Genomic DNA, 24,096 nt, shown 5'->3' on the forward strand with positions numbered 1-24,096 from the left:
CCTAAGCAATTGTAGGTTTTATACAAGTAGAGAACACATTAATTTATAATAACAATTTAATGATAAATTTCATATTAATTACGGATAATATCATTTACATATACAAAATAATAGAATTAAATTTTCCGCAAGCAAATCTACACCAAATCTTCCCGGAGCATCTAAAATCTGTTTAAATATTTAATAATGAAATTTTAAAATTTAAAAGCAAAAATATTAACCATGCAACAACATACTGGTTGATTGAATTTAATGTGATGAGCTAAAACATCAAATTAAGTCAGTAAATCACAAAAAAAAAACTTGAAACTACACTCTTGTATTAAAATTAAATGAGATTCGATCTTTGATTTTGTTTATATAATTTGTTTTCTTCATTTTGTATCTATCAAAGAATTTCTTTCTCATCCCACAAATGAGAAAAAGAAAAGAAAGCCAACCTTAGAAAATACAAGACATCTAAAGTGTTTTAAATGAGTAAATACCCACTGTAAGTCTCTTCAACCTTCTATCACATTTCCTTTTCTCTGTCTGTAACACATAATAATAAGAATCTACAGAATTATTACAACAACAAACCCACTTGTATGGACAAAATAAATTACAGCAAAAAATTAAATTAAATTAAATTAAAGTGAGACAAAACTACAAAGCAATCACCACCCTTTCTTTCTTTTTTTGCTTCGTAAAATCATAAATATTTGTTCTTCCTTTTCCTTCTCTCATTCTTATGCTATATATATATATATATTAAACCCAACCTTTTTTTCTCGACTATCTCTCTTACACCAACCACTTTCTGTTTTCATTTCTCTTACAGTAGAGAAACTAAGCCAAAGGAAAAAGCTCCTTTTCTTTTTCCTACCCTTTTGCTTCAGAAAATTTCTGGGTTCTTTTTTTTTCCTTCCTGGGATTTAAGCTTAGGTGTTTAATGGGGTTCAAGGAAGTGAAGTTTTGAATCGTGAAGTTTTTTTTTTTTTGTGGAAAATGGGGGAAGCAGAGAAGGGTTCAATGTTAAAGCAGACACTTAAAAATCTTTGTTGCAGTAATGGGTGGTGTTATGGTGTTTTTTGGCGCTTTGATCAGAGAAATTCCATGTAAAGTTTTGTTCTTTTGTTTTTGTAATGTTTGCTTCGTCCTTGTTTTCTTGTCTATTTCGTTGGTTTCTTCCAAATTTATATATTATCTTTGGCTTTTAGTTTGTTTCAAGATCTGAACTTTTAGCTGCATATTCTTCTCTCTTTTTTTCACTTCATATTTTTGCCATGCATGTTTCAATCCATACCTTTTTTTTCCCTTTTCTTAGAATTTTTTTGTTAATTAAAGAAAATCCAAATATGGTGATTTTATTACTAAAATTCCTTCCCAATTTGTTTTATATCCTCCAATAACAAGCAAATAAAGAGATAGTTTACCGTGATAAACATCATTTTCTTAGTTTCCTATACTAAATTAAAGTGACTTTTTCATTTTTTTTTCTAAACATGGATTTTTATACTTGGAACTTTAACAGGTTGTTAACAATGGAAGATGCCTACTATGAAGAACAAATGAGGCCATTGTTTAACAGTATACTTCAAAAATTCCACATCCTGGGTGAAGGGTATGCTTGATTATCAACTAATCTGTTTCAGTTTTTGCTGCTTCTTTTTTAATCCAATAATTGTAGTGAAAATACATTCAAAATTTGGCCAAAAAAAAAAAAAAAGAGAGAGAGTAAAACAAGGATCTCTAACAGCAAAATCTTGTTGTTGTTTTATTTTTTGTCAACTTAGGATCATTGGCCAAGCTGCTTTCACAGGAAAGCATCGATGGATTTTCTCAGACTCCTATGGTAAAAGTTCAAATAGTTACACTGGAAATCAAATTACATTTCAGGTACGTTTTTTCCCATTTCTGCTTTTCCCTCAATTTTTTTCTTACTTTTCATTTATGGGTTACTTTAATACTCCCCCTATGTCCCATACATACTGTTTTGCATGCTTATAACTTTTGGTAAGTCAAAGAAACAAGCATTCTAGTTTTTGCAAAATAAAAAAATAGGACATATGGCATTGCAATGTTTTAGTCTATAATTTGAGATTTTCCCCCCATTTTGCAGGATGAATCTGAGTTACAAAATCAATTTTCATGTGGGATCAAGGTAACTTTTGAATTTGACAAAAATGTTACCCTGTGAGTAATATTTCTCTATGTTTGTATTATTTACGATCGAATATGATCTGCAGACAATAGCAATAATCTCTTTGGGAAGACAAGGAATGGTTCAGGTTGGATCCACACAAAAGGTAAGTACATATGAAAATGAATGATATAGTATATTCTTTTTTATTAGTATTTAGCGATTCTATTTTCAGTCTTATCTGTTCATGTTTATATGGATTACCCAAACTAGTGTATTTGGTTAGTCTTCTTTATATTTTGATTTCTACTTCAGAAATATATAATTAAAGCAAATGGATTGATAAATTAATTTGCAAGTAAGCATTCATCCCGTGCACAAGCACCCCTGTTGCAAAAATTTCTAATTATTGTTTGCTGTGGTTGCAGATTTTAGAGAGATTGGACTTTTTGGATGAAACAAAGAAGATATTTTGTGGTGTGGGGAGTTTTCATGGGTTTACCCCTTTGGAAATTGAAGCTTGCAATCAAGACGATCGTTTTGCGGCACTAGGATCACGTGGAAATATTTACAATGAGAATCTGGCAACTGAACTGTATGGCTTCCCTAGAGAGCCAAAAGGGTGGCCATGTTCCTTAAAAAATGCCACTGAATCCTCCATTTTCATGCGCGAGATTCGAGACCCAAGTGTGAACTCGGTGGTACAGAACTTACCTCATCTCAGAAATCAACTGCAAACAAGTAATGCAGAAGCTCTATCTTTATCGTCCGGTAAGATCTCTCCTGTTAACTGCTTGGCTGCTTATACCCCTTGCACTAGTACATGGCGTAGTGAGGGTTCAATTTTAACTTCATTTGAGACATCATTTCCATCGGAAAGTGGAATATGGGATTCACCGAATATGCTTCCTAAGGCAAACGATCTTGCAGTCAGTGGAAATATGGAACAAAAGTTGCAAGGTGCTTCGACATTCAGTTCACTTTACGGCATAGGGGAACTTGTTGATGCAGAATTACCTACTCTAGACAGCTATGGGAAAACAGCTGAGTATCAATGTTCTTTTGGCACTAACAACGGCCTTCTTGATGATGCGATTAACCTACAAAGAATCACTGAGGAGTTTAACCCAGCTGACTTTACAATAGATCTCTGTAACTCCTTTAATCTGGATGATCTTTCTCAGTTGTTTTCTCCTTTGCCCCGGCATGACATCAATGGAACAGGAGCTACTATCATTAGTGATGTTTCATCTTCAGTGGGAGTTACATCAGTGTCATCTGCTCTCGTTGGAGGTGATACCTTAGTTGACATTCCTGTCCGACAAACAGCTAATTCATTGCAAAGCTCCACCACTGAAGCATCCATATCTAATGCAGAGAAATCTACCATTGTTCATGATAACGGGACTGATCTGTTCGATGGTGTGGGGATTGATTATGCATTTGGAAAAACTGGGGAGTCCTTGGAAGATATTATTGTGCCATTGCTACATGGTGATAACTCAACTGTTACTTCAGGATTGTCGGAAACCATTTCGCAATTGGATGCCCGTGCCATGAATGGCAAGCGAAAAGGCTTATTCTCTGAACTAGGCCTTGAAAAGCTTCTAGATGGTGTTAACAATTCTTCTCATGCCACGAAATCTAGTGTTGAGGATCAACTTTCTATTACTAAAAGAAGGAAAACTGAAAGTTCTTCGTCTAGTTTTTGTCAAGGTCAGTTTGTGGGTCTTTCTTACTCTGCCGGGAGCATGAATCCAGTGCATCATTCACATACTATATTCAACAAAGACATTCATCGAAAATCACAAGTTGGTGCGTGGATAGATGATAGCTACAGTGTAAATGGTGGCCAAGCTGTTGCTGCAACTTCAAAGAAGCCAGCCAAGAAAAGAGCTAAACCTGGTGAAAGTACTCGACCCAGGCCCAAAGACCGTCAGTTGATCCAAGATCGTATAAAAGAGTTGAGAGGGATTATCCCACACAATGGAAAGGTACTAGTGATTACTCTTTTATTTAAGCATTATCGCCTAAAATTATTTCTGGTACCAAATTGCAACACAATGAAGTATTCATTATAATGTGGCTTATGTTATTTCCATAATGCAGCCATTGAGCATTGATCATTTACTGGAGCAGACTATCAAATACCTGATTTTCTTGCAAGGCGTGACAAAATATGCGGACAAGATTAAACAAGCTGATGAACCAAAGGTAACCTGTTGTTTTATTTCAGTGACATGTGATGCTGAAGAAGCCCAGAGTATGGTGATTGTAGTTCACTAATGCGTTAATAAACTTGCTTGGGCTTTAGATTATCGGCAACGAGGATGGAATGCTTCCAAAACATAACATGATAAGTGGTGGTGCTACATGGGCATTTGAAGTTGGGGCTCAGAGTATCCCTATTGTAGTTAAGGACCTAAATCCACCTGGCCAAATGCTTATAGAGGTATGAAAAGACTCCTCAAAGTTGGTTAATTAAACAATCTTGGCAGTATTACTCAAGCTCATCATTTCTTGGTTGCAGATGCTCTGTGAAGATCAAGGATTCTTTCTTGAAATAGCAAATGTTATTCGGGGCATTGGGTTGAATATCTTGAGGGCGGTGATGGAGCTCCAAGAAGACAAGATATGGGCACGGTTCATTGTTGAGGTAAATAACAAAGTTAAGATTTCAAAAAAACGTACTAAGACTGCTTAAAAATGATTTCAAAGAACTGACCCTAAAGTGAATTGACAGGCAAAGGAGCAAGTTGAAAGGACATGTATAATCTGGTCTCTTCTCCCGCTTCTGCAACAGACAGGCGGCAGTGGGATTGATTCTGCCAGTCAGCCAAGCAATGACGTGAATGGTGGGATTCCGCTATCAAACAATTACCTGCAACCTTTTCCGCTACCTCCTCTCAACACGGCTGAGACATTTCAATAATTAGAACACACATTTAAGGGTTCCAGAAGTACCTTGAGCATTGACATCTAAAGGGCCTGCGGTGATTGGTGTTCTGGTAATTGAAAAGCCAAAACTGAAGATTTCGTTGCATTTTCAACTTCCTTTAGACATAATGTATATGGTTGACTAGGAAATATTCTCAAAGGAGCAGCAAGCGATTTGTCTGCACCCCATACCATCTCTGAAAAAGTGAGGAGAGACCATGGAATGGTGGAGCATGCCTACACAAGTAGCAAGAACCTGATCGAAACTCATTTCATCATCTGCGGACCAAGCTGGTTTGAATTATAGATCTTAGTTTTTAGCTTATTGCATGCTGCTCCTGCAATAGTTTGTTCATAATCCAAAGCAAATGACACAGTTGTAGGCTAACAGCTAATTAATTTTTTTTTCTTGGTCCTTTTGTGGTTGTTTGATTAGCAAAAAATCAAATAGAATTAGCTTGCTTTGTCTCCCCAAATGTTGCATTACTGCGATATATACTTGCTTGAAATTTCCCTTCAGATTAACTTGTTTATACAAATTTTAATTACATGCAAAGCATTCCAAAAGTTATTGGATTCATGGAAACAGACAAAGGGTTAAACATGGTTCGCACTTAGATATATACTAGAAAAGTAAACCCTTGTTGAGTGTAATGCAAATTCTGATAGCTGAATTGGCCTTTCAAATCAGTGCACTGCAGCGGATAAGTGTTCTCTCCATTCAAGTGAAATCAAAACAAGTCAACGCAAGCCTTGTTTAACATCTTATTCCCTCCCCACTTTATTCAAAGATGGGGAACCTTTATGGTCCTATTCAAGACCTAATTTGCCTTGGGGATGAGATTTTATATACTGGGGCTATATTACTTTATGAATGTGATGTCCAGCTTATTAAAAAAATGATATTTGATGACTTTTGCAAATTGATTCATGCAATGCAAAGCAAATATACATATCAATTGTAATAGCACATAATATCACTGTGATGATTTCACAAATAAAAAAAAATGAAGATATCGAAATACTTTAACTAAAAGATTGGTGCTGTTTCCTAATTTTCTTATCTGGAAAAGACAAGATTAGAGAGGATTCCATTCAGAGATCCACTAAAGAGTACAATTAAAAAAATGCCAAATTTATAGAATTTTCTTTGACCTAAATCTTGGTTGGCTGACGTTTTGCTTTTCTATTTAGGACACATTATTTCAACACCTCCCCCAACATAAAATTACTTTTAAATCAAATATTTTTTTTATCCGGTCACAAATCATCATCTCCTTTTTAGTAAGTCTCTTTTAATAATATTGTTTTCAGAATTTAAACTCGAATTTTCTCTCTATAAATATAATAAACTTTACCATTGCACTCAACTCTTGTTAAGAATTGTAAACTAGAGATTACTTTTTCCCCGCACTTCATACTTGCATCCACATCATGACTTTAATAATACCTAATAAAAAATAAAAAATCCCCCATGCTATTGGGATTTGTTTTTAATTACATTTTCTTGAAAAGATCAGCAACACATATTCAATGTCCTTTATATACAGTCCAATAGTCATATTGATTTTGATCACCAAAGCCTCATCCTCATATTTGCATGCCTTTGCTGTCTTTGCTTCCTACACTCAACATATCAACAACAATCATTTCTGTTATAAACCCAACTTAGTGAAAAAAAAAAATGGCTTCTGGGAAGGAATTATGTGAGGGAGTGGAATGGAGGATAAGGGTGGTTGATGGCTCATCCGAGGTTTTGGTTCCACCTACAGGGCTTGCAAGAAAGGTGTGGCTAAGAACAAAAGGCTTAATTTCAGGTTTGGGTATGAAAGTGCGGATGTTTCTGAAGCAAGCATGGGACATGGGAGCTAATGATCCTAGAAAAGTGATCCACTGCATTAAGGTAGGACTAGCACTCACAATTGTATCACTGGTCTACTTCATGAGACCTTTGTATGATGGTGTTGGAGGCAATGCTATGTGGGCTATTATGACTGTCGTAGTAGTATTCGAACCCACAGTTGGTAAGTAACTAAGTATCCAATTCCAAGTTCTTCAAAATCTACTACTTCTGTACTTTTTTCCCTGGTACAAACGTTTTCTTTTCTTCATCACAGGCGCCACCTTATACAAATGTTTGAACAGAGTTTGTGCAACTTGTCTGGCTGGTTTTCTTGCCGTCGGGGTACACTGGATCGCTAGTCAATCCGGAGACAGATTTGAACCCTTTGTCGTAGGAGCATCGATTTTCATATTAGGTATGTTGTTTTCATTGTGTTTTCTTAATGCTGAAGCTGAACCTTGGTGTTACTTATCTTTATTTCATTTTTTTCAGCTTCGATAGCAACCTTCTCGAGATTCATTCCATCAGTGAAATCCATGTTTGATTATGGTGCCATGATCTTCATCCTCACCTTTAGCATCGTTGCTATATCAGGCTATAGGGTGGATAAGTTATTTGACCTGGCCCATCAAAGAATATCCACCATTATCATTGGAACTTCCTTATGCATTCTTGTAATCATGCTGGTCTGCCCCATTTGGTCCGGTCAAGAGCTCCATAGCCTCACTGTTCGTAACATGGACAAACTCTCCGATTCCCTCGATGGTTGGTTTCGTTCTCGTTCGCAATATACTTAGTTTGTTCTTACATGACATGCTAAGAACCTATCTTTCTCACCACGGTTGCAGGTTGTGTAAGACAGTATTTTACCAACAGCAATGGAGAAGATGATCAAAAGTTGCAAGGTTACAAGTGCGTGCTGAGCTCGAAGGCATCAGAAGAATCAATGGTAAGTCCGACACCAAGTTTGAGAAACATAAGAAGACTATTACGTCTTTGATCTGATTAGTAAATTGGCATGATTTCCTGTAGGCAAATTTTGCTAGGTGGGAGCCTTCCCATGGACGGTTCAACTTCCGGCATCCATGGAAACAATATCTGAAAATCGGGGCATCGATGCGCAGTTGTGCTTACTGTATAGAGGCTCTCAACAGTTGCATCAACTCAGAAAATCAGGTCATAACTAGTCCAAATTGTTTGATCTGATTATCTGTTCCATGATAATGATATAATAGAGGTACTAAACATAGGCTGCCATCACTTTGCTTTATGTTCTACCCAGGCAGCTGAATCAATAAAGAAACATCTAAGCACTAGTTGCTTGAAAGTAAGCTCTAGCTCTTCAAGTGCCATAAAAGAGTTAGCAGAATCTGTGAAGAAAATGAACAAGTCTCCCACCATAGATTTGTTGGTTGAAGAAATGAACAGCGCACTGGAAGAACTTCACAATGACTTAAAATCTCTTTCTCATTTGCTGAATCCATCAACAACTGCAGAAAACCAAATATCTGCAACTGGTTTAGTCCCTTTCATGGAAATCATACCAGCGGTGACTTTGGCTTCTATACTAATTGAAATCTCTGTGCGGATTGAAGCTCTTGTGGGTTCTGTGGAAGAACTAGTCAAGGAAAGCGAAATGAAAGATAAGATTGTAGCAAAAGAAGAGAAACCTGAAGGAACCATGAAGGCTCTTCAAAGGGTCTGAGTTCCTAAAAATGATTTCATATAGTAAGAAAGAAGAACAAAAGTAAAGCATCGGTGCAAAAAATATTACATAAAACACACGAATGTAGGAGTTAGTAGGAAGATGGTAAGAAAATTTGCTTCACTCCTAGTTGCTTTAAATGACTCATTGATTGCTGGCTGTTGGCCTCGCCATTGTTCCTTTCCGATTACTATCAAGTATTGAAAATATTTATTATATATTTTTTTAAAGCATTTGATAATCAAATTAAATTTTATTATGTTTTGAAATAATATAAATTACTATTTAACATTTATCTAAAACTATCTAAACTAATATAAATTATTATAAAATAAATATAAAGATTTATTATTATCAAATACCATAATTATATTCATTACTTATTTTTTATTAATATATCAAACACTTTTATAATATTAGTCTTAAATATCATACATTGTGAATATATTATATATTCTTATTTCAACATTAAAGAAATATTTGCACTCTATGTTTAAAACATGAATATACTGCAGATATATACTTTTCATCGTTACAAACTTGATGTAAATAAAATAATTAAATAATTTAAAATAAAAATATATTGTTTATTGATTAAATCGAATAGTTTAAATTATAATAAAATATAATTAAAGATATATTATTTCATTTTGAATAAAGGTAAAAGGAGAATTTTATCTTGAAATTTTATGTAAATATCTTAAAGATTAAACTTCAAAATTAAAAAAATATGTTGATAATTGAGATTAGAATTTGATTAAATTTGTATATGCACGCTAATAATAGATAATAATAATTAAGATTTTAATATATTAAAATTACACATATTTTTATTATTTAATAAAACATTTATATTTTACTGTATTAATGTTAAAATATTAATTTCAGTATTAAAAGCTATCTTAGCATTTTCTTTTCTAATTTAAAACTAACTAACAATGTTATTAATTAAAAGTAAATTCAAATTGTATCTCGAATTAAACTTTAGAAATCATAATATAATTTTAATTTTCTAATAACTTATTTTTGTAAGTGTAACAATTATTTAGATTAATTAATCTAATTGTATTATAAAAAATTACAATGGAATAAAATAAAGATAAATTTAAAATACAACTTCTTAAAAGTTAAAATAAAATCTAATTTAAAATAAATATTAATAATATTACAAATATATTTAATTTTTCTATCTTAATCTCCTATTTCAATCCATCATTTTGTTCATCATCTTCCATATTGATTTTCTAATTATTCGATCTATAATCTATAATCATTGTCATCATCTTTGATTAACATTGGACTTTTGATACAATTAATTACTTTCGAGTTGCAAATTACTTAAAAATAATGACAAGTTGAAAATTTTTATAAAATTATAAATATAATACTAATTAGAAAAAAAATAGTATAAAATAATATTAAAATTGATAAAAACATACAATTATAAAGTTAAACTCTAATATTAGACTATAACACCCCAAACCCGGCCTAGACGTTATGGTCGAATTTGGAAATATTACGAAGAAAAGTTATAAATTCGACTTTTACTTTTTGAAATCAACGTATATCTTTGTTGCTAAAAGAATCCAATTATTTAAAAAGATATTGTTATACTTATCAGTTAAAACCTCAATTGTTTACATTTTCAAATAAAATAAATAATTTGCAGCGGAAGTTCTTAAGTCGTTATATTTTGAAAACCCGAGCTTGTTTTCTAAAAAGCGGTTGATTCCATAAATCGTTTTATCAAATGTCATGCAAGACATCCCAAATTAAAATCCAAATTCAAAATAAAACACAAATGTCCAGAGAGTCCAAAAATTACAAAACTCTCAAAACAAAAATTTTAACTACACAAATTATTGTAATTAATGTTTTACGAAGTCGTGGCACATCCGAGCTTCCGTCACACCGACCTGCCTAAGTCTGAGGGTTACCTGAAAGTAACAGACAAATAAAGGGTGAGTTTTGATAACTCAATGTGTAACGCATATTTAAACATTAATGCAGATTCAATCACATTGCAAAACAGATACAGGCATAAGTCTTATACAAAATCAGATTCATAACAGAGTCGTACAAATACAGATATGCATAGCCCTACCCCCATCCTCTACACACCAGCTCCGACCATCCCAACACACCATGTGGGGTATTAAACACCCACCCAGCCCTACACACCGCATAGTATCCATAAGACACTTTTCAGAATAATCGCAGTAATGTTGCTAGTAGATTAGCGAGATATCGCCTTACACAGAATACTTCTTCCACATAATACATACCTTGCCCCATAGTCAGATGCAAACATAATACCAAATACAACATAAGTAATAGATACCAGAATTAATATATCAGACATGCTCGTATAACAAATATTAAACATGCATATACATATCAGATCAGACATTTCACATTACCTTACATGCATTTAGGTATTGTTTACATCAAATTCCATACAAACAGATTATCAGATTTCATGCTTTAAGGCTTGTCTGAACACATACCGACCTTATGGAAGGCCCACAATCATCGAGATGACATGTACGACCCTAGGGAAATTTCCAGAAATTTAGGCTCACACAGCCCAAAATGGCCTAGGCTGTGATGGCCTTACACACAGCTTGTTACACGGTCGTGTGTCACACATGACCTACCACACAACCTGACACACGGTCGTGTGGCATCGACAGGCCCCAATTTTGACTTTTTTAATTCACTTATTTTTGGGTTTCTCGTTACACACCTAGTATTTTCCTGATGCTGATGTAATGCAAATAATCCCAAAACTTATATTGATAATTAACGTAACCAATTTAAATGACAATTCGCGGAAATGTAACTAATAACGACCCCCATTCAAACTAAAATAACCCTTCAACACAACCACACTCTTACCAATGAATGAGCCACCACTATGCAAATTCTAAAGTGCTGGAGGATCGTCCACTGCCTCTTTCTCTACTCCTAAAACACATCAGAATTTATACAAGGTCACTAATCTGATTAAACACAATCCAATGACCAACACCTCTAGAAAAACGCATAGTATACTAAACTTAAATACTTACCCTTGGATTGTAGTCAAAGAATCACCCTACGGCTTCAAAAATTAACAGCAACCCACGCTAAAAGAAATTTTCCGAATGAAAATTGAAGGAACGAACAAGAAGATGAAAGCAAGAAAACTCAATTTTGAAATTGGGGTTTACGACGTGACTAGGGAAAATATTAGAGGAAAGACGTGGGTTTTTTTGGTTTGCAACAAAAAAAATAACAAAACAAATCAAAGGTAAAATGGATTTAATTAATCTTTTTCTTTCCCTTTAAAACAAACAAGATGGATAAACACAAAGTGATTCAAATACTTAATTTATTTGTCTATTTCAAAATAAATGCAAGAGACACAATATTTAAAATAACCACTTGAATTATTATTAATATGTATTTTTTATCAAACTCATTTAAAAACACTTCAAAATTATTTTAATAACAAAACATATTTTATTTAAAATCAGATAGGCTTAGGAACAAAAAAACAATCCAACTGGGACTCGAACCCAAGATCTCAGACACAGAATTAAGGCATTTAACCACTAATACAAATACTTAATTATGACAAAATTCGTAAAACAGAATTTGATAAATCAGGATGTTACAACTCTACCCCTTAAAAAGAAATTTCGACTCCGAAATTTACCTAATTCAAATAGATGTGGATACTGTTGCCGAATCGAGTTTTCAGGTTCCTACGTAGCTTTCTCAGTGCCATGATTCCGTCACAGAACCTTCACTAATGGAATAGATTTCCTTCGTAAGACCTTAACAACTCAACCCAGAATCTGAATCGGCTTCTCCTCAAATGTTAAATCTAGTTTAACCTCTATCTCCTCAACCGAAAGAATATGAGATGAGTCTGACCGATACCACTTTAAACAAGAGATGTAAAACACATCATGGATATGGTCTAACTCCAAAGGTAGCTCGAACTGATAAGCAATTAGCCCTACATGTTTCAGAATCCGATACGGCCTAATGAACCTAGGTCTCAACTTGCCTTTACGTCCAAACCACAAATTTTTTTTCCATAGAGACACCTTAAGAAACACATAGTCTATCAGAAGCTGCCTTATGACGATCTCGAATCAGTCTGACTTTGTCCTGAGTCTCACAAGCTAGCTTAGGACCCAAAACTCATCGTTCACCCAACTCAGTCCAACACAATGGAGTACGACACTTATGACCATACAGAGCCTCATAAGGTGTCATCTAAATACTTGACTGAAAGTTGTTACTATAGCTGAACTCAGCTAATGGCAAAAAATCCTCCCAACTACCTTGAAAATCGATCACACAACTCCGAAGTATATCTTCCTGTATCTGAACCACTCTCTCAGACTGACCGTCCGTCCGAGGATGGAACGCAGTATTGAAATCTAACCTTGAACCCAGAGTTTCATGAAGCTTCCTCAAAAAACGAGACGTGAAGCGAGGATCTCTATAAAAAATAATCAAGACCGGTAACCCATGAAGTCTCACTATCTCTAAAAGATATAATTTGGCCAACTTTTGAAGGGAGTAATCTGTCCGAACTGAAATGAAGTGGACAGATTTGGTCAACCAATTTACGATGACCCACACAGAATCCTTTTTAGTAGGCGTTAAGGGCAACCCACTAACGAATTTCGTAATCACACGTTTCCATTTCCATAAGGGAATTTTAACGGGTATTAGCAAACCCAAAGGTAACTGGTGCTCAGCCTTCACTTGCTAGCACGTCAGACAACGAGAAACAAAGTCTTTCACCTCCCGTTTCAAACCAGGCCACCAGTACAATTCACGAAGATCCCGATACATTTTATTTCCGTTGGGATGCATAGCATAAGGGCTACTATGTACTTCCCACAGAATAGACTGTCTCAAATCAGAGTCATTTGGTACACAAACCCGTCCTCGAAAACACAGAACCCTATCACTATTCAGCCTAAAATCAGAAGTACTACCATCCTCTATTTGACGGATTCGCAGAACCAGAGAATCATCTCCCAACTGTTTATCCCGAATATGATCAATTAAAGTCGGCTTAACTTGCAACTCGGTTAAAAGACTCCCATCATCAAACAGACTTAGGCGAGCAAACATCGCCCTCAAATCAGACATTGCTCTACGATTGAGAGCATCAGCCACCACGTTGGGCTTACTAGGATGATACTTTATAGTACAGTCGTAATCCTTGAGCAGTTGAATTCATCTACGCTGTCTAAGGTTCAACTCCTTTTGAGTAAAGAGGTACTTAAGGCTCTTGTGATCAATGTAGATGATACACCTCACACCATACAGATAGTGCCTCTAAATCTTTAAGGGAAAGACGATGACAGCTAACTCGAGATCGTGCGTCGGATAATTCCCCTCATGTGACTTAAGCTGTTGGGACGCATAAGCCACAACCTTACTATCTTGCATCAGAACACATCCCAAATCGACATGCGACGCATTACTATATACCATGAACTCCTTACCAGATTCAGGTTGTATCAAAATATGAGCTTGGGTCAAAACATATTTGAGATTTTCAAAGCTCTCTTACTGCTCATCAGTCCAAGAGGCATTCTTACACAACAGCTTAGTCAAAGGAGTTGCAATTAATGAGAACCCTTTAACAAATCTTTCGATAATAACCCGCAAGACCCAAAAAACTATGGATCTCAGAACTATTCTTTGGTTGTTTCCAATCAAGCACAACCTCAATATTTCTAGAATCAACTTGGATCCCCTCTGCAGAAACTACATGTCCTAGAAAAGTCACTTCCCTCAACTAGAATTCACACTTGCTCAACTTAGCGTAGAGTTGTTTCTCTCGAAGTATCTAAATGACTACTTTAAGATGCTCATCATGACCATCTTCGGTCTTAGAGTATGCTAGAATATCGTCGATGAAGACCATGACGAACTGATCCAAATACGGCTAGAAAATCTAGTTCATAATATCTAAATACGCCAGAGCATTCATCAAACCAAAAGGCATGACTAAGAACTCGTAGTGCCCATAACGAGTCCTAAATGCAGTCTTATGGACATCAACCTCTTTAACCTTAAGCTGATGGTACCTAGAACAGAGATCTATCTTGGAAAATATAGAAGCCCCACAAAACTGATCAAACAAGTTATCGATTCTTGGAAGTGGGTATTTGTTCTTCACGGTTAGCTTATTCAATTTTCGGTAGTCGATACACATTCTCATGATATCATCATTTTTCTTTACAAACAAAATCGGTGCCCCCACGAAGCCACACTAGGATGAATGAATCCACGATCCAAAAGCTCCTAAAGCTGAGCCTTTAGCTCCATAAGCTCTTTTAGTGCCATACGATAAGAAACGATGGACACCTGATCTTTACCCGACAGAAGCTCAATATCGAACTCAACTTCCCAATTTGGAGGTAAACCTGGTAATTTCTGAGGAAAAACATTCAAAAATTCCTTAACTATTCGGATGTTCCCAACAGAAGAGTCCACAGAAGCTGAATCGCTTACAAAAGCCAAATACGCTTCACATCCCTTTTGAACCAATTTTTCGGCCACAAAAGCGAAGATTACATTTGCTAAGTAATCTCTATGCTCACCGATCATAACTACCTCCACATCATTCTTAGATCTTAGAACTACCCTTTTAGTAGCACAATTTAAACTAACTCGATGCTTCACGAGCTAGTCTAATCCCAAAATTAGATCAAATTCTCTGAACGATAGCTCCATCAGATTAGCCAAAAACACAACCCTTTGTACATCCAACGGTATATTCTTATACAATCTATTCACCCGAACAAATTGGCTTAACGAACTAAGTACAGAAATCTCATCGGAAGTGCTCTTAACAGGAATCTCAAAGTTTACAAAAATAGAACTAGCTACATAGGAATGTGTTGACTCTATGTCTATCAATGTAAAATAAGGGGCATCAAAAATAAAGAAGTACATCCAACGGTATATTATTATACAATCTATTCACCCGAACAGATTGACCTAACGAACTAAGTACAGAAATCTCATCGGAAGTGCTCTTAACAGGAATCTCAAAGTTTACAAAAATAGAACTAGCTACATAGGAATGTGTTGACCTTATGTCTATCAATGTAAAGTAAGGGGCATTAAAAATAAAGAACGTACCCATAATCACATCAGCGGCGTCTCTGTCCTCACGACATCTAATAACATAAACCAATGTAGGCTGCCTCACTTCAAATTGATTAGCATCTTTGCCTGGTGCTCTCTGTCCTCTACCCATACCATTACCACCTCTGGACGAACCACGGCCCTTAGGCGGCTATTGAACTACCCGCTGAGGCTAAACAAAGCCCAGAGTTAGAGCTTGCATCTAATTAGCAGACTGTGGGCAATCTCTAATACAGTGCTACACTAACCCACATCGCAGACACGCTCTTAACCTTTTCCAACACTCACCCGGATGGCGTCTACCACAATCACTACACGGCTGAACCATAGTAAGAGTAACTAGAAGCCCAACTCTAGAAGGCCCATCAAATCTAGCCTGTTTCTTAGGCCTTAGAGCAAAATTAGAGGGCTCTGGATCTATTTTATTCTTACCTCTCTCATGATTTTTATTCTGATGCTCAACACGCTTAAACTCTTCGGCAATCTTCGTCTTCTCCATTAAGATGGCGAACTCTCACTCCCTCTGCGGACCTATCAGAACTCTCAAATTATCTCTTAAACCATCCTCAAAACGGACACATTTCTCATACTTAGTCGCCACCATTCCACTATGTAACGGCTCAATCTAAAAAATTTAGCCCCATACTCGACTACAGTCCTATCCCCCTAAGTGAGGTTCATGAACTCGCGTTTGCGAGTATCTACATAACTCACCCCCATATATTTCCTCTAGAAGGCGTTCTTAAAATATTCCCGATTAATCTGATCTAGCTAAATACCCTCCTCAACCATTAACCACCACTGATACGCTTCATCGCGAAGCAGAGATATTGCACCCTTCAATTTCTGCTCAAAAGTGCAGTCAATATCATTCATTATCCTTTCAGTGGCCTTCAACCAATATTCGGCCACTGCCAGGGCGACTCCAGTGACCCCACTAAACAGTTCAGCACCAATAGACAGGAGTCGTTTAGTTTCCGACCCACAGTTTCCAGAATTAGAATAGGCCCAATGACCCTCTTCAATATTCTAAGCATGGCTTGGCACAATGCGTCATCCCCAACCAAGTGGCTTTGAGACCCGGTCTCAGCAGTAGGTGTAGCTGGTGTCTCACTCGTATCCAGATTAGGTATGCTACCCATCAAGAACGACTCAGATCGAGTCCCTCTATAGTTCCCGCTGCGCCCACGAGTACCATGGCCACGTATTCCACAAGTACTCATCGTATTATCAGATTTATCTACATTACGAAGTTTTATGAATCAATTTCAGTATTTATTAGCAAGTATTTTATGTTTCAAATAATTATCAGAAGTAGTTTAAAAAAATTCAAAATTTTTCAGTCTTTAACCAACTCAGTGCAGATTTTAGAGTTTTCTAACTAAAGTATTTCTAAGTTAGAAGTAATTACAAGAACGGCGCCGGAGACTCGATATACCACATATTTACTTTTTAGATTAAAAACTAAACTTTACCCAGAAAAATAGTTTTTACAAATAAAATTTTGAACCCAAAATTTCACAGCATGAATTTTGCAACCTGACTCTAATACCATTAAATGTAACACCGCAAACCCGACGTAGACCTTATGGCTAAATCTGAGAATGTTACGAAGAAAAGTTATAAATCTGACTTTTACTTTTTGAAAACAACATATATCTTTGTTGCTAAAAGAATCCAATTATTTAAAAAACATGTTGTTATACTTATCAGTTAAAACCGTCAATTGCTTATATTTTCAAATTAAAAAATAAATTACAGTGGAAGTTCTTAAGTTGTTATATTTTGAAAACACGAGTTTGTTTTCTTAAAAACGGTTGATTCCATAAATCGTTTTATCAAATGTCATGCAAGATATCCCAAATTAAAATCCAAATTCAAAATCAAACCCAAATGTCCAGAGAGTCTCAAATTATAAAACTTTCAAACCCAAAAGTCGTGGCACATCCGAGCTTCTGTCCTATCGACCTTCCTACGTTTGAGGGTTACCTAAAAGTAATAGCAATAAAAGAGTGTAATGAATACTTAAACATAAATTCAAATTCAATCACATGGCAGAACAGATAAAGACATAAGTCTTTTACAGAATTAGATTCATAACAGAGTCGTACAGATATAGATATGCATAGTCCTACCCCCATCCTCTACACATCAGCTCCGATCATCCCAACACACCATGTAGGGGTATTAAACACCCACCCAGCCCTACACACCGTATAGTATCTATACGGAATTTTTCTGAATAATCGCAGTAGTGCTGCCAGTAGATTGGTGAGATATCGCCTCACACAGAATACTTCCTCCACATAATACATACCCCACCCCATATTCAGATACAAACAAAATACTAGATACAACAGAATTAACAAATACCAGAATTAATATATCTGGCAAGCTCATATAACAGATATTAAACATGCATATACATAGTAGATCAGACATTTTGCATTACCTTACATGTATTTAGGTGTTGTTTACGTCAAATTCCATACAAACAAATTATCAGATTTCATGCTTTAAGGCTTGTCTAAACACATACCAACCCCACGAAAGGTCCACAATCAATCGGGACGACATGTACGACCCTAAAGAAATTTTTTAAAATTTGGGCCAATACGCCTGTGTGGCCCACATAGACCAAAATGGCCTAGGACGTGACGGCCTTGCACACGCACTGTCACACGGCCGTGTGGCATTGACATGCCTCAATTTTAGCTTTCATCATTTGTTTATTTTTGGGTTTCTCATTACACACCTGGTATTTTCCTTATGTTGATGCAACGCAAATAATCCCAGAACCTATATTGATAATTAACATAACCAATTTAAATGAAAATTCGCGAAAACATAACTAATAATGGCCCCCAATCAAACTAAAATAACCCTTCAACACAACCACACACGTACCGATGAATGAGTCACCACTACGCAAATTCTAAAGTGCTAGAGGATTGTCCTCTGCCTCTTGCTCTACTCCTAAAACGCATCAGAATTTATACAAGGTCACTAATCCGATTAAACACAATCCAACGACCAACACCTCTAGAAAAACGCATAGTATACTAAACTTGAATACTTACCCTTGGATTGCAGTCAAAGAATCACCCTACAGCTTCAAAAATTAACAGCAACCTACACTAAAAAAATTTCCCAAACGAAAATTGAAGGAACGAACAAGAAGACAAAAGCAAGAAAATCCAATTTTGAAATTGGGGTTTGCGACATGACTAGGGAAAATATGAGAGGAAAGAACGTGGGTTTTTTTTTGGTTTGTAACAAAAAAAATAATAAAACAAATAAATGGTAAAATGGATTTACTTAATCTTTTTCTTTTCCTTTTAAAAAAAACAAGATGGATAAACACAAAGTAATTCAAATACTTAATTTATTTGTTTATTTCAAAACAAGCCCAAGAGACACAATATTTAAAATAAGCACTTGAATTATTAGTAATATATATTTTTTAACAAACTCATTTGAAAACACTTCAAAATTATTTTGACAACAATACATATTTTATTTAAAATCAGATAGGCTTAGGAGAAAAAAAGAACAATTGAACTAAGACTCGAACCTAATACCTTAAACACAGAATTAACATGCTTAACCACTGATACATATGCTTAATTATGACAAAATTTGTAAAACAGACTTTAATAAATCAGGCCGTTATGTAGACAATGATAGGGAAAAGTGAATAAATGAGAGTTTAAAAGAATAGTATAATATGAATAAGAAACTAAAGTGTTAATTCCACCAAACATCCTCAAATTATAACCTTTATTCTAAATGTTAAAAATGATGATTTATTGAAAAACTACAAACTATAGGAATAACATAAAAAAACTTACTAATGTTTACACTTTTAGCTATTTATGCACTAATCAATTAATTAACTAGTAGGTCAATTAACTAATTTACAACTAACTTTTCTACACTCCCTCTCAAGTTGGAGGGTGGTAAAGATCTTTTACCCCCAACTTCGAAGTCAAGTAACAATGTTGTTGTATTCTGAAAGCTTTTGTCATGATATTTTCCAATTGTTCCTTTGTTGACACATGCTCAGTTTTAATGAGACCTTGTTGTATTTTCTCCCTTATAAAATGACAATCAGTTTTGATATGCTTCGTTCTTTCATGATAAATAGGATTAGCTATAATCCAAAGTGCAACTTAACTATCACAATATAATTTGACAGGCTCCCCAACTTTTACTCTAATTTCTTCTAGCAATCCTTTAAGCCATGTGATTTTAACTGTAGTCAACGCCATAATTCTGTATTCAGGCTTTGCTAAAGATCTGGCAATTGTATTTTATTTTTTAGACTTCTAGTAGATGAGAGACTCTCCTAGCTTAACACAAAAACCAGTAATTGATTTTCTAGTCATAGGACAAGAAGCCCAATTTGAGTCACAAAAAACATGTAGCTAGTTTGAACATAATGCAAGAACGAAAATCCCTTGACCTAGATCCTTCTTTATATTCTTACAACTCTAGTTGTTGCCTCGTAATTGTTTTTGCCTTTGCATAAATTGACACACAAGTTGTACAAAAAAAGTAATATCTGGTCATATGCAAGTTAAGTAAATCAATCTTCTAATAAGCCTTTGAAACAAACCCACATATTTTAGAAAATCATCTTCATTTTGCTGTTGCATAGTAGTAAGCTTTTTATTCTGTTCTAAAGGAGTATTGACAAGTTTTTCTTCCCCTAAACTTGTATCAGCTATAAGCTCCAAAGCATACTTTCTTTGGTTGAGAAAAATACCTTCATTCAGCCTTGCAACTTCTATCTCAAGGAAGAATTTCAAGTCTTCGAGATCATTCATTTTGAAATTCTAGTTCAAGATAACTTTTAATTAAACAATTAAGGCAACATCATTCCTCGTTATAAGCAAATCATCGACATAAACGATCATGATCACAAGTCTATTGCCTTGTTTCTTTTTTGACAAAGAATAGTCATATTTACTCTGAACATAGCCAACACTTATAAGTGCTTCTTTAAGCTTCACATTCCACAGTCTAGAAGTATGTTTTAAACCATAAAAGGATTTTTGTAGTTTACATACCTTATTCTCCCCTGTCTGCAAAATCTCTGAGCAAGCTCCATGTGATATAGAGGCTAGTCATACATTGCAACTACAACTATGACAGATTTCATTGTGATTTGTTTAACAACAAAGGGAAAAGGTATCATGATAGTCCACTCTGTTACACCCTTATTTGGCGAACCGTTATGTTTGGAAGATTGTGTTGGCGAGACTGCCTAAGTCGTGAGACTTAGACTGGTTAGTGTTGGTGAATTTCCTAGTAAAGTATTTAATTGAGCTTATCAAGTTTGCGGATTCTTATTTCGTAGTTGGTGAGTTTCTTGTTTTGGCGAGATCCTTATTTGACGGACTCTCTTGTTAATAAGTCCGCCACCCATGTTTTGTGTTGTTGTAGATGTAATTGGGTATTAGAAATAGTGGTTAGTGGGACATGTTTAAGTCATCTAGCATCCTAGTAGAGGTAACGTGTCAATAACCAGGACACCTAGAGAGCCTCGTAAGATGAGATTAATTAGTGGAAACTTGTGTGCATGATTACTGATTAGAGATTTACTTAAGTGGTATTTGCACTAGAGTTAGCTATGAATAGGATAAACTGATAGTGGAGAGAAGATTTTCATTTCATCTTCTCTACTTACCTTCGTTATCATCAAAGAAAAACCCAGAGGTGTTTTTCATCGTTAGGAATGAGTTGTTTGTTAAGCTTGTACAAGCTTCCTTCTTTAAGTTGTCTGCTAGTAAATTCTTAAATCCTTCTTTAAGTTTTACCAGATAGGAAGTAGTTTTAAGAGTTGTTCAGTAGGGTTTCCATCTGATTATCGAACAGGAAGAAAACTTTCTTCTTGAAACTATTTGCATGTTTATCGGTTCTTGTTATTATGTTAAATTTCAATTTTTCTTGTATTTAAATGAGTTATTTGATTGTTTTTAGCTAAAGATACAAGAGAAGGTTCCAGTGCTAAAGGAAAAGAACCTGTCGAGTAGAAAACTCTGTGTGAAGGTTTCTAGTGAGTTCCTTTGTACATTGAGTCTATTAATTATGTTAACATGTTTGAACTGTCCTGTTGTTTATCCAGAACCTAAAAATGATTTATTATTATTTTGCTTTAATTTTATTTTAATTGTAAAAAAATGTGCGTTATTATGTGTGGGAACCCCATTCATTAGGCGACACAACAATTTGGAGCTAAACCGACACAGAAGAATCACCGATTACATCTGAAGCACTTCAACGCTTAAATTGGGTAATCTCTTCTCTTATCTATTAGGTGCACATTAAGGACAATGTGTCAAATAAAGTGTGGGGTATAACATAGAAAATTTTCAAAAATGTTATGTTTTTGTTTTTATTTTTAGTAGTTTAGTAGTGTAAATTTTAATTTTATGTGTTGTTTGTGCATGAGCTTATAGAAATACAAGTGATTGGTTAGGAGCTTGTAAATAGAATTTTGTGTTTAAACTGTAAATTTAGCTTGATCATAATTGATTTTAAGTTGTTTAGTTTTAAACTAATTAGTTCATTTTTTTACACTGTAAAATAGGTGAAAGTGTGTTAAGTATACTGAATGAAAAATAAGTGCATGAAAAGCATATGTGTTCAGTTGATTTATAAGTTGTTAGATTGTTGAAATTTGGTTAATTGAATCCATGAATTGAGATAATTAGGGATGACCAAAGGCATTGTTTGGTCACCACTAGAGCCAAAAAGCCGACCCTATACGAAAATTCCCTAGTACCTAATATTTTAACCTAATTCCACTTTTTGATGAACCTCAAGTGAAATCATGAGCCTAATGCATAATTTCTTGATCCTTTTTCTTTTTGGCCCCAACACAAACCTAGACATAGAGTCATTAATATTGAGAGTTAGGTGGATACATTATAGAGGTTTAAGAATAATTGAGAGTGAAAACTAAGGGATACTATAGTATAGTCAGTATAAGATTCTTGCAAAGTTGTGCTTAGCAAAGAAAAATCGGGTAGATGAAAAACTTTGAAAAGACGAGAAAATCTCGAATGTCAATTTGTTGGATGTTATTTATAATATAACTGATATAAAAATAAAAATTAAATAATAATTGATTTAAAATAGGTTAAATTTTGAGAAAAGTCCCTTTACTAATCAATTTGTGCGAATTTAGTCTCTCTACTTTTATTTGCTCAAAATTGGTTTATCTACTTTTCAATTTGTTCATTTTAAGTCCCTCTGTTAACTTTTTCCTATTAACTTTGCTAAAAATTAGGTATAATCATAAATTTAGCCCCGACCTTTATAAATTTTGTCAATTTGACCCTACCTTTTTTCTTATAAAATTATAGGCTAATTATTTTTTAAAAAAATCTAAATGCGTCAACAAATTAATGATAAAAGACGCTAAAACCTAATATTAATTAAATTTTGTGCTCACCGAAATAATGACATATAAACTGAAAAGGGAAAAAATTTGAAAAGAGATTCTTAGTAAAAGAATGTGTATCTTTTTGAATGGCCTTTTATAAGTTTTTACCGGTTAGTCCCCTTCTTTTGTAAACTAGATTTAGAGTTACTTTTAAAATCACTTTAACACTTATATGTGATGAGGTCTTCTTTTATAAAATCTCTTTTATATATTTTATAGTTTTATATTTTTAAAATTTTATATTATTTATATAATATGTTCATATTTTCATAACATATTAATAAAATTTTATAATTTTTCTAGATTTTATAATATTCAATAATATTTATAATTTTCTATAATTTTGATATTTCCAAAAACTATAATATTTTTATAATTTTTAGGCTTAAATAATTAAAAATCAAGTAATTCCTTTTAAAATAATTTTAAAAATTCAATTAAGCCTTTGTAAAATAATTAAAGATCAATTAAGTCATCCCTATTATCATTTTTTCACATTAATGTCATGTCGGTTGTTAGATCATTTTTTCCATATCAGTACTTAACAGAGAAGCATAACCCAAAGGCTCAATTAATTACTAGCGCGACGCGCCGCCCTAACTGCCGCCACCTCCCCCGCGCGCGCCACTCTGTAAGCCACGTCTGTACCTGCAAAATGAACAAGAAGAGTCTAAAAGTAAAAAAAATAGTGTAAAAAATAGAAAAATAAGTGGTATTTTCGGGCTATAAAAAAGGCCCTGATTTTATGTTTTTTTACTAACGAATGAATCAAAAGAAAACAGAGAAAAATCAATTCAAATACAAACCCTTTTCGAAGGTAGAACTTGTTTTTTTCCTGATTTCTTATTTTTTTTCCTTACTTG

General features: G+C 34.5%; 2 protein-coding genes across 3 annotated transcripts; both read left to right on the plus strand.

Moving 5' to 3' along the window:
• Positions 1 to 750: 750 nt before the first annotated feature.
• Positions 751 to 5,535, plus strand: LOC105788182 (transcription factor bHLH157). Of its 2 annotated transcripts, XR_001131904.2 has the most exons (11): positions 751 to 1,097; positions 1,514 to 1,603; positions 1,776 to 1,878; positions 2,102 to 2,143; positions 2,229 to 2,288; positions 2,551 to 4,116; positions 4,232 to 4,336; positions 4,437 to 4,574; positions 4,653 to 4,778; positions 4,866 to 5,130; positions 5,206 to 5,535. XR_001131904.2 is itself a non-coding variant. In XM_012614943.2 (10 exons), the coding sequence occupies exons 1-10, from the start codon at positions 988 to 990 to the stop codon at positions 5,052 to 5,054; spliced, it is 2,529 nt and encodes an 842-aa protein (XP_012470397.1). In that variant the 5' UTR covers positions 751 to 987; the 3' UTR covers positions 5,055 to 5,535. The 2 variants fall into 2 exon arrangements, 1 of the variants encoding a protein (XP_012470397.1); XM_012614943.2 differs by having other exon boundaries at positions 4,866 to 5,535.
• Positions 5,536 to 6,632: 1,097 nt separating this feature from the next.
• On the plus strand, positions 6,633 to 8,866 carry LOC105788181 (aluminum-activated malate transporter 10). The gene is made up of 6 exons (XM_012614942.2): positions 6,633 to 7,083; positions 7,177 to 7,317; positions 7,395 to 7,667; positions 7,751 to 7,851; positions 7,935 to 8,078; positions 8,185 to 8,866. The coding sequence occupies exons 1-6, from the start codon at positions 6,744 to 6,746 to the stop codon at positions 8,605 to 8,607; spliced, it is 1,422 nt and encodes a 473-aa protein (XP_012470396.1). The 5' UTR covers positions 6,633 to 6,743; the 3' UTR covers positions 8,608 to 8,866.
• The last annotated feature ends 15,230 nt before the right edge of the window (positions 8,867 to 24,096 follow it).

Source organism: Gossypium raimondii, chromosome 2 (genome assembly GCF_025698545.1).
Source record: "Gossypium raimondii isolate GPD5lz chromosome 2, ASM2569854v1, whole genome shotgun sequence".
NCBI classification, from domain to species: domain Eukaryota; kingdom Viridiplantae; phylum Streptophyta; class Magnoliopsida; order Malvales; family Malvaceae; genus Gossypium; species Gossypium raimondii.

Bases quoted from the DNA above. Each gene is read 5' to 3' on its own strand.
- LOC105788181 (XM_012614942.2), top strand. From the start codon at position 6,744: ATGGCTTCTGGGAAGGAATTATGTGAGGGAGTGGAATGGAGGATAAGG. The intron at 7,668-7,750 runs GTTGGTTTCGTT...CCACGGTTGCAG, and splicing joins ACTCTCCGATTCCCTCGATG to GTTGTGTAAGACAGTATTTT. The intron at 8,079-8,184 runs GTCATAACTAGT...TGTTCTACCCAG, and splicing joins GCATCAACTCAGAAAATCAG to GCAGCTGAATCAATAAAGAA.
- LOC105788182 (XM_012614943.2), top strand. From the start codon at position 988: ATGGGGGAAGCAGAGAAGGGTTCAATGTTAAAGCAGACACTTAAAAAT. The intron at 1,604-1,775 runs GTATGCTTGATT...TTGTCAACTTAG, and splicing joins TTCCACATCCTGGGTGAAGG to GATCATTGGCCAAGCTGCTT. The intron at 4,337-4,436 runs GTAACCTGTTGT...CTTGGGCTTTAG, and splicing joins AACAAGCTGATGAACCAAAG to ATTATCGGCAACGAGGATGG.